Source organism: Anomalospiza imberbis, unplaced genomic scaffold, assembly GCF_031753505.1.
Source record: "Anomalospiza imberbis isolate Cuckoo-Finch-1a 21T00152 unplaced genomic scaffold, ASM3175350v1 scaffold_52, whole genome shotgun sequence".
NCBI lineage: Eukaryota > Metazoa > Chordata > Aves > Passeriformes > Viduidae > Anomalospiza > Anomalospiza imberbis.
This window is the reverse complement of record NW_027100130.1, coordinates 362,532-372,572: the sequence shown is the minus strand read 5'-3', so window position 1 is coordinate 372,572 and position 10,041 is coordinate 362,532. Positions and strand designations below refer to the sequence as shown.

Below are 10,041 nucleotides of genomic sequence, written 5' to 3'. Positions count from 1 at the left end.
TGTCACCGAGGTCACCATGACAACGAGGTCACCGTGACAGCGAGGTCACTGTGACACCGGGACGTGGCACTGCGGCCCCCGTGTCACTAGGATGTGTCCCCAAGGCCGCCGTGTCCCTGGGACAGGTCCCCGATGTCACCGTGCCCCCCTCAGCTGTCCCTGCTGTCCCCAAGCCGTGTCCCCTCGTTGTCCCTGTCCCCGCCCGTGCCGGGAGGGGCTCACAGGGGGTGGGGACAGAGGGACAGTGGGCGGGGCCATCGGGGCCACCCAGGATGTCCCCCGGTGTCACCCCCGTGACCCCCCGGTGACCCCGCTATGTCCCCAAAGGGGCGTGGCCTCCTCCCCGCTCACCCAATCAGCGCCCAGGATCCCCCCCCAGTGGGCGTGGCTTCCGCAGCGCTGGGCGTGGCCTCTCCTGACAGAGGGGCGTGGTCGCCGTTCCGCAGCGGGGTGGGCGGTGACCAATCAGCGCCGCGCGTGGGCGGGGCCGTGACTGGCGTTACCCAATCGGGTCCCGCGGTGCGTCGCGGCAGCCAATCAGGCGCGGGGGGCGTGGCCGGCGCGGCGGCGGCGATGGCGGAACGCGGCGCCCCCCGCGCCCCCCCCGGGCCCGGAGCCCCCCCGGGACCCCCCCCGGGCCCCCCCGCGCCCCCCCCCGGGCCCGGGGCTCCCCCGGGACCCCCCCCCGGGCCGGTGCACATGAACCTGTTCGCCACCTGGGAGGTGGATCGCAGCTCGCCCAGCTGCGTGCCCAGGTGAGGGGTGGGGGGGGGCAGGGACCCCCTGGGACCCCCCAATCATCGGGACCCCCCGGGACCCCCCCCGGAATACCCTAATCCCCGGGATCCCCCCGGGACCCCCCGGTTCCCAGGACCCCCCCCCAAGACCCCTTCCCAATTCCCGGGACCCCCCCCAGACCCCCCTAGGACCCCCCAATCCCTGGGACCCCCCCAGACCCCCCCAATCCCCGGGACCCCCCCAGACCCCCCCAGGACCCCCCAATCCCTTGGACCCCCCCCAGACCCTCCCAGGACCCCCCAATCCCCGGGACCCCCCCAGACCCCCCAGGACCCCCCCAATCCCTGGGACCCCCCGGGATCCATTGTGGGGAGGGGGCTGCAGGGCCCGTGGGGTCCCTGAGGGGCTGGGGGCGTCTTGGGGGGGGTCCCGGGGGGGTCCAACCCTTGGGCTGCGCCTTTTTGGGGGTGTGGGGGGTCCCGGGGGGGTTCAGATCTTGGGGCTGGCGTTTTTTCTGGGGGGGGTCCTTTGGGGGTCTCGAGGGGTTTCATCCTTGGGGTTTGGGACCCTTTTATTTTGGGGGGGGGGGGGGTGTCTGGGATGAGACCCCCCCCCTCACCCCGGACCCCCCCAGGCTGTTCAGCCTCACCCTGCGGCGCCTCGTGCTGGTCCAGGAGGTGGCCAAGGACCTGGGCTCGGTGGTCATCGCGGGTCAAGCTGCAGGTGGGGGGGTTTGGGGGCTCCTGGAGGGGTCCTAGAGGGGTCTGGGGGGTCCTGGGGGGGGGTCCTGGGGGTCTGGAGGAGTCTGGGGGGATCCTGGGGGGGCTTGGGGGGGTCTGGAGGAGTCTGGGGGATCCTGGGGAGTCCTAGAAGGGTCTGGGGGGGTCCTGGGAGGGGTTTGGGGGGTCCTGAAAGGGTCTGGGGGGTCCTGGGGGGGTTTGGGGTGTCCTGGGCAGTGTCCTGGAGGAGTCTGGGGGGGTCCTGGAGGGAACTGGGGGGGGTCGTGAAGGGGTCTGGGGGGGTCCTGGGGGGCTCCTGGGGGGATCTGGAGGTGTCTGGGGGGGTCGGAGGGGGTCCTGGGGGTCCCCAAGTCTCTGGACTGGGCGCTGAGAATTCGAGGGGGGCGCTGGGGGGTCCCTGGAGGGGCTGGGGGGGGTCGGGTGGGGGGACCCCAGGGACCCTTGGGGGGTGCAAAGTTCCTTTTTTTTGGGGGGGGGGGTCCCAGCGAATCCCGGGATTTGGGGTCCCCGTGGGGGTCCCGCCGCTCCCCCCAGGGGCTCCAAGCGGATCCTGCGCTCCAACGAGATCCCGCTGCCCCCCGGGGGCCCCCCCGAGACCGAGCTGCAGCTCACCTTCTCCCTGCAGGTACCGGGGACCCCTCCCCACTCTGGAGACCCCCCCCCGGGGACAGCGATACCCCCAGATCCCCCCGCGCCCCCCAAAAACTGCCCACCACTACCCTGCCCCTGGTGATGCTGCGACCCCAAACCCCATTTTCCACCCCAAAACTCGCCCCCACCGGGGTCAAACCCCCCCTTTCTAGGGGTCAGTGACCCCCCAAAAGATCAGTGACCCCCCCAGGCACCAGTGACCCCCCCGTGTCCCTGACCCCCCCACCCAGGACTCGTTCCCCCCCCCCCCCCACCAAAACCTGCCCCAGGTGATGCTGTGACCCCCCCCAAATCCTCCTGTTCCCCCCCAAACTCGCCCCCCCAGGGGTCAAATCCCCCCTTTCTAGGGGTCAGTGACCCCCCCACAATGACCAGTGCCCCCCCCGCCGTGTCCATGCCCCCCCCCAGAGATCGGTGACCCCCCCCCCCAGGATCAACGAACCCCCTAAACCCCCCTCCCCAAACCTGCCCCAGCTGATGCTGTGACCCCCCCCAAAAACCCCCTTTTCACCCCAAAATCCGCCCCCCCCGGGGTCAAACCCCCCTTTTTTAGGGGTCAGTGACCCCCCCAAAAGATCAATGACCCCCCCACCGTGTCCCTGACCCCCCCCAGGGCTCATTGCCCCCCCCCCAAACCCCCTCCCCCAAACCTGCCCCAGCTGATGCTCTGACCCCCAAATCCCCCTTTTCCCCCCCAAAACTCGCCTCCCCCGGGGATCACTCGCCCCCCCCGGGGGTGCGTGCCCCCCCGCGGGTCCGTGACCCCCCCCGTGGCCCCCCCCGCAGTACGGGCACTTCCTGAAGCGGGACACGAACCGGCTGCAGGTGATGCTGCAGCGCCGCAAGCGCTCCAAGCACCGCCCGTTCCTGGGCTACAAAACGCTGGCGGTGGGGCTGATCAACCTGGCCGAGGTGGGGGGCACGGGGGGGGGGCACGGGGAGGGGGCTTGGGGGGGTCCTGCAGGGGTTTGGGGGGGTCCCGGGGGGTTTGGGGGGGTCACAGAGCCCCGGGAGAGGCTCACGGGGGAACCCCGGGGGCTGTGAGTGTGGGGCAGAGAGGGGGTGGGGGGGTTTTGGGGGGGTCAAAGGGGGAGTCCTGGAAGGGTTTTGGGGGGTCCTAGGGGGGTCCCGGGGGGTTTGGGGGGGTCACAGAGCTCCGGGAGAGGCTCACGGGGGAACCCCGGGGGCTGTGAGTGTGGGGCAGAGAGGGGTGGGGGGTATGGGGGGGTTTGGGGGGGTCTCAGGGGGTGTCCTGGAAGGGTTTTGGGGGGTCCTAGGGGGGTCCCGGGGGGTTTGGGGGGGTCACAGAGCTCCGGGAGAGGCTCACGGGGGAACCCCGGGGGCTGTGAGTGTGGGGCAGAGAGGGGTGGGGGGTATGGGGGGGTTTGGGGGGGTCAAAGGGGGTGTCCTGGAGGGGTTTTGGGGGGTCCTAGGGGGGTCCCGGAGGGTTTGGGGGGGTCACAGAGCCCCGGGAGAGGCTCTCGGGGGAACCCCGGGGGCTGTGAGTGTGGGGCAGAGAGGGGTGGGGGGGTTTGGGGGGGGTCTCAGGGGGTGTCCTGGAAGGGTTTTGGGGGGTCCTAGGGGGGGTCCCGGGGGGTTTGGGGGGGTCACAGAGCTCCGGGAGAGCTCCAGGAGGGCACCCCCGGGGCTGTGAGTGTGGGGCAGAGAGGGGTGGGGGGTATGGGGGAATTTGGGGGGTCTCAGGGGTTGTCCTGGAAGGGTTTTGGGGGGTCCTAGGGGGGTCCCGGGGGGTTTGTGGGGGTCACAGAGCTCCGGGAGAGGCTCACGGGGGAACCCCGGGGCTTGTGAGTGTGGTGGGCGGAATTTGGGGGGGGGGGGGGTCTCAGGGGGTTGGGGGGTCCTGGGGTGGGTTTGGGGGGGCCTGCAGGGGTCCCGAGGGGGTCGCGGGTGGTTTGGGGGTGTCCCAGAGCCCCAGGAGGGCACCCCGGGGGCTGTGTGGTGGGGGGGTTTTTGGGGGGATTGGGGGGGTCTCGGGGGGGTTGGGGGGTCCCGGGGGGGGGGGTCCTGGAGGGGTTTTGGGGGGCCTGGGGGGGATCCCCGGGGGGTTCAGGAGGGTCACAGCCCCGGGAGAGGATCACGGGGGAGCCCCGGGGGATGTGGAGTTTGGTGGGGGAGAATTTGGGGGGGGGGTCTCAGGGGGCTGGAGGGGTTTTTGGGGGGGGTCCCAGGGGGTTCGGGGGGGGTCCCAGAGCCCCGGGAGGGCACCCCGAGGGCTGTGAGAGTGGGGCGGAGAGGAGTGGGGGGGTTTAGGGGGGTCCCTGGGGGGGTCTTGGATGGATCTGGGGGGGGCCCTGGGGGGGTCTCAGTGTGCCCCCCCCTCCATTTCGGGTGCTGCAAGCCCCAGCCGGGGGGGCCTGGGTGCATTGGGGTGCCCCATGAAAGGATCGAGGTGCCCTATAGAGGGGTTTGGGTGCCCGCTTTGGGGGTTTAGGTGCCCCGGGGGTGGGGTGGGGGGGTCTCAGGGGTGCCCCCCACCCCATTTTCGGTGCCCCCCCCCCCAGGTGCTGCAGCTGCCCAGCGGGGGGGGGGGGGGCTGGGTGCCTTGGAGTGCCCCGTAGAGAGGTTTGGGTGCCCGCTTTGGGGGCTTAGGCGCCCATGGAAGGGTTTAGGTGCCCCGGGGGTTGTGGGGTGGGGGGGTCTCAGGGGTGCCCCCCACCCCTATTTTCGGTGCCCCCCCCCCCCAGGTGCTGCAGCTGCCCAGCGAGGCCGGCCAGGCCTGGTGCTGCACCGGGCGCTGACGGAGCCGCTGCCCCGTGGCCGAGGTCGGGGGTGGTCGCGCTCTCGAGCCAGCCCGTGGAGCCCGAGGGCAAAGCCAAGGGAGCGGGTGGGCAACGGGGGCACCGGGGGGCACCGGGGGCACCGGGGGGCACCGGGGGCTGGGGGGCACCGGGGGGGCACGGGGCGTTGGGACGGTTATGGGCCATGGGGGTTCTCGGGGGGCACGGGGTGGGTACGGGGGTGGGGGGCGCCCAGAGGGGTCCCCCCGTGGGTGCTGGGGGGGCACAGGTGGGCTCAGGGGGCTGGGGGGGGCACTGGGATTGCGAGGTGCCCCCCCCCCCACCCATGGGTGCCGCCCCCCCCCCCATTCATCCCCCCCCGCCCCGAGTTTTTCCCGTTTCTTCCCCTTTTATTCTGCTTTTTTCGGGGTTTTCTGCTTTTCTTCTGGCCGCCCCCCGGTTTTCTCTCCCCCGCCCCCATTTTTTGCGCCCCCTCCCCATTTTCCCACCCCACCTTTGGGTGCGCCCACCCCCCTCATTTTTGTGTCCCCCCTCCCCTGCCCAAGACCGCTCCCCGGACCTGGACCAGGACTCGGAGGAGGGATGAGGAGAGTTTCTCCTCGGAGCCCGAGGGCAGCGATGACGCTCTGGCCGGGCCAGGTGCGACCCCCACCCCAAATTCCAAAACCCCCTCCAGCACCCATGGGGTGCCCCCCGCCCCCCCTGACCCCCACCCCCCCGCCCCCCCAGGACCTGTTCGATGAGGAGGAGGAGCTGCCCAAGGGGAAGAAGCCGAGGAGGAAGGGCCCGGGGGGCGCCAGGGTGAGGAGGGGGCGAGGGGGGGGAGGGGTCCAGGGTGGGGGAGGGGGGGCGGGGTCAGGGGCATCTGGGGGGTGCTGGGGGGGGGTCCCAGTGAGGTCTGAGGGGTCCCCCATGGGTGGGGGAGGGGACTTAGGGGGTGGGGTCCCATGGGTGGGGGGAGGGTCCCAGTGGATTTGGGGGTACCTGGGGGAGGGGTGGTGGGGGAGGGGCTCCAGGGGAGTTGGGGGGTCCAGGGGGGGGGAGTTGGGTCATCCTGGGGAGTTCCCGGGGGGGTTTGGGTGGTCCTGGGGGGTCCTGGGGGCTTTTGGGGTCCCGGGGGGTTTTTGGGGTCCTGGGAGCTTTTGGGGTCCCGGGGGGTTTTTGGGGTCCCGGGGGGTTTTTGGGGGGTCCCGGGTGTCCCTGACCCTCCCCCCGCCCCCCCCAGCACCCCAACATCAAACAGAAATTTGTGGCGCTGCTGAAAACGATTCCGGGTGTCCGAGGAGGTACCCGGGGACAGGGGGGACACGGGGGGGACACAGGGTGACAATGCCAGCGGGGTGCCACAGGGCTGGGGGGGCTGGCACGGGGACCCAGGGGTGGCCCTGGGGGTGACAGGGGTGTGCCAGCGTCCCCAGGGCGGTGACAGGGGTGTCCCCAAGGGGGGGGACAATGATATTGAGGTGTGCCCTGGGGAGGTGACAGTGACACTGGGGGTGTCCTGGGGAGGTGACAGTGCCACTGGGGGTGTCCCCGGGGAGGTGACAGTGACACTGGGGGTGTCCCCGGGGAGGTGACAGTGACACTGGGGGTGTCCCCAAGGAGGTGACAGTGCCACCGGGGTGTCCCTGGGGAGGTGACAGTGCCACTGGGGGTGTCCCCTGGGGAGGTGACAGTGCCACTGGAGGTGTCCCCAGGGTGGCTTTGGCCTGGATCACGTGTCACCAGGGGGGTGACAGTGCCACCGGGATGTCCCCTGAGGAGGTGACAGTGCCACCGGGATGTCCCCAAGGAGGTGACAGTGACACCAGGGTGTCCCTGGGGAGGTGACAAGTGCCACCGGGGTGTCCCTGGGGAGGTGACAGTGACACTGGGGGTGTCCCCGGGGAGGTGACAGTGACACTGGGGGGGTCCCTAGGGAGGTGACAGTGCCACTGGGGGGTCCCTGGGGAGGTGACAGTGACACTGGGGGGTGTCCCCAAGGAGGTGACAGTGACACTGGGGTGTCCCCAGGGTGGCTTTGGCCTGGATCATTGTGTCACCAGGGGGGTGACAATGCCACCGGGATGTCCCCTGGGGAAGGTGACAGTGACACCAGGGGTGTCCCTGGGGAGGTGACAGTGCCACCGGTGTGTCCCTGGGGAGGTGACAGTGCCACTGGGGGTGTCCCCAGGGTGGCTTTGGCCTGGATCACGTGTCACCAGGGGGGTGACAGTGCCACCGGGATGTCCCCTGAGGAGGTGACAGTGACACCAGGGTGTCCCTGGGGACGTGACAGTGCCACTGGGGGGTCCCTGGGGAGGTGACAGTGCCACCGGGTGTCCCTGGGGAGGTGACAGTGACACCAGGGTGTCCCTGAGGAGGTGACAGTGCCACCAGGGTGTCCCTGAGGAGGTGACAGTGACACCAGGATGTCCCCAAGGAGGTGACAGTGACACCAGGGTGTCCCTGGGGAGGTGACAGTGACACTGGGGGTGTCCCTGGGGAGGTGACAGTGACACCAGGGTGTTCCTGGGGAGGTGACAGTGCCACCGGGTGTCCCCAGGGTGGCTTTGGCCTGGACCACGTGTCCCCGGCGCGGATGCGGGCGGTGGCCGAGGACCTGGACGAGCTCTACGACTCCCTGGAGATTTTCAACCCCAGCGGACAGCGGCGCCGACCTGGACGACACCGACAGCGTCCTGAGCACCCCAAAACCGCGGCTCAGGTCAGGGGCACCCCGAAACCGGCCTGAGCACCCCAAACACCCCCTGAGCACCCAAAAACCTCCCCCCTGTCCCCCCCCAGGCCGTTCTTTGAGGGTCTCTCCCAGTCGAGCTCCCAGACCGAGATGGGCAGCGAGGGCCCCGCCCCGGTCAGTGCCGGACTGGGAGCACTGGGAGGAACTGGGGGGCACTGGGGGGGGTACTGGGGGGCACTGGGGGGGTACTGGGGGGGCATTGAGGGCACTGGGCGGGCACTGGGAGCACTGGGGGGGCATTGAGGGCACTGGGAGGGCACTGGGAGAGACTGGGAGGGACTGGGGGGGCACTGGGGGGCACTGGGGGGGCACCTGGGGGGTACTGGGGGGGGGGACTGGGAGCACTGGGGGTGTCACTGGGGTTTTCAGGGGGACTCCCAGACATTTTTGGGGTCTCCCCCCACCCCCACCCCAGGCAGAGCCGGGGCCCCGCAGCGGCCGCAGAGCCCCCGAGGAGGGGCCGGACCCCGAGGGGCTGGTGAGACCCCCCCCCCACACACCCCCCAAAGCTGCCCCCAAACCCCCCCCAAGAGCCCCAAAAACTGCCCCCAAAACTGCCCCCAAACCCCCCCTAAGAGCCCCAAAAGCTGCCCGCAAAACTGCCCCCAAACCCCCACCAAGATCCCCCAAAACTGCCCCCCAAAACTGCCCCCCAAACCCCCCCAAGAGCCCCCAAAACTGCCCCCTAAACCCCCAAAAATCCCCCCTAAAATCCCCCAGAACTGCTTCCAAAATCCCCCAAAAATTCCCCAAAATTGCCTCCAAAATCTCCCAAAACTACCCCAAAAACTGCCTCCCAAAATCCCCCCCAAAATGACCCCCCCAGCACCACAAAATCCTCACCCCCAACCCCCTGAAATCTCCACCCCCACCCCAAAACCTCCCCAAAAAATGGATCCCCAGGACCCCTCACCCCAAAAAGTGTCCCCAAAACTGCCCCCCCCCCCAAATCCCCTCCTTCCCCAATTTTGGGGGTTCTCCATCTCGATTTTGGGGTTTTCCCCCAAATAACCCCAAACATTTGTGGCCCTACCCGGGTTTTTGGGGTTCCCCCGGGTTTTGGGGTGTCCCCAGCCCCTCTTTGCCCCCCCCAGGACCCCCGGGGGGACCCCGAGCCCCCGGCAGAGCCCGGGGGGGGCCCCGAGAAGTTGAAGACCCCCCTGAAGGGGAGCAAGGGGGAGGCAGCGTCACCCCCGGTGAGTGACCCCCAAACTGGGGACACCCCAAAATCGGCAACCCCAAAATCAGGGTCCCCAAGGGGGATTTAGGACCCCTGGGGGGGGATTTTTGGGGTCCCAGGGGTTTATTTTGGGGTCCCTGGGGATATTTTGGGGTCCCGGGTGGGTTTTTGGGGTCCCAGGGGGTTATTTTGGGGTGCTGTATGTGTTATTTTGGGGTCCCACGTGGGTTGTGGGGTCTGGGGTTTTTTTTTTGGGGGGGTCCCGGGGGAGTTTTGGAGTCTGGGTGGGTTTTTGGGATCCGGGTGGGTTTTTGGGGTACCCGGGGGTTGTTTTGGAGTCCCAGGGGTTAATTTGGGGTCCAGGTGGGTTTTTTGGGGTCCCTGGGATTATTTTGGGGTCCGGGTGGTTTTTTTGGGGTCCCTGGGGTTATTTTGGGGTCCGGGTGGGTTTTTGGGGTCCCTGGGGCTATTTGGGGTCCGGGTGGGTTTTTTGGGGGTCCCTGGGGTTATTTTGGGGTCCGGGTGGGTTTTTTGGGGTCTGGGTGGATTTTTGGGGTCCCTGGGGTTATTTTGGGGTCCGGGTGGTTTTTTTGGGGTCCCTGGGGTTATTTTGGGGTCCGGGTGGGTTTTTGGGGTCCCTGGGGCTATTTTGGGGTCGGGTGGGTTTTTTGGGGTCCCTGGGGTTATTTTGGGGTCCGGGTGGGTTTTTTTGGGGTCCCTGGGGTTATTTTGGGGTCCGGGTGGGTTTTTGGGTCCGGGTGTGTTTGGGGGGTCCCAGGGGGTTTTGGGGGGGTTCTGGGTGCAGCGCTGTCCCCCCCCAGGCCGGACGGGGGGGCCCCCCCGGGCCGGGGGCGCAGGGGGACCCCCCTGAGGGAGCGGGGGCTGCCCCGGGGGGGCCCCGGAGAGAGGAGCCCCGAGGGAGAGAGACCCCCCGAGGGACCCCCCCGGCCCAGGTGACAGGGGACAGAGGGACAGAGGGACAACGGGGGGACACTGGGGACACTGGGGACAATGGGGGGGGCAGTGGGGACACCATGGGGACAATGGGGACAATGGAGAAAGAACAATGACAATGAGACAATGGGGACAATGGGGACAATGGCAATGGGGACAATGGGAACAATGGGACAGGAACAATGACAATGAGGACATGGGGACACCATGGGGACAATGGGGACAGGAACAATGGCATGAGGACAATGGGGACAATGGGACAATGGAGAAGGAACAATG

At 69.0% G+C, this 10,041-nt stretch overlaps 1 protein-coding gene across 1 annotated transcript in view; it reads left to right on the top strand.

The window, feature by feature from the left end:
* Nucleotides 1-712: 712 nt before the first annotated feature.
* The window catches only part of LOC137467075 (phosphofurin acidic cluster sorting protein 1-like), a gene marked incomplete at its 5' end in the record, with an annotated part of 11,107 nt that continues 1,778 nt past the window's right edge, over nucleotides 713-10,041 (top strand). The window contains 13 exon segments of the mRNA XM_068178629.1: nucleotides 713-755; nucleotides 1,373-1,462; nucleotides 2,015-2,103; nucleotides 2,916-3,041; nucleotides 4,835-4,864; nucleotides 5,618-5,689; nucleotides 6,114-6,149; nucleotides 6,151-6,174; nucleotides 7,434-7,532; nucleotides 7,534-7,595; nucleotides 7,676-7,742; nucleotides 8,044-8,106; nucleotides 8,723-8,824. Coding sequence (XP_068034730.1) covers nucleotides 713-755; nucleotides 1,373-1,462; nucleotides 2,015-2,103; nucleotides 2,916-3,041; nucleotides 4,835-4,864; nucleotides 5,618-5,689; nucleotides 6,114-6,149; nucleotides 6,151-6,174; nucleotides 7,434-7,532; nucleotides 7,534-7,595; nucleotides 7,676-7,742; nucleotides 8,044-8,106; nucleotides 8,723-8,824 — 903 coding nt within the window.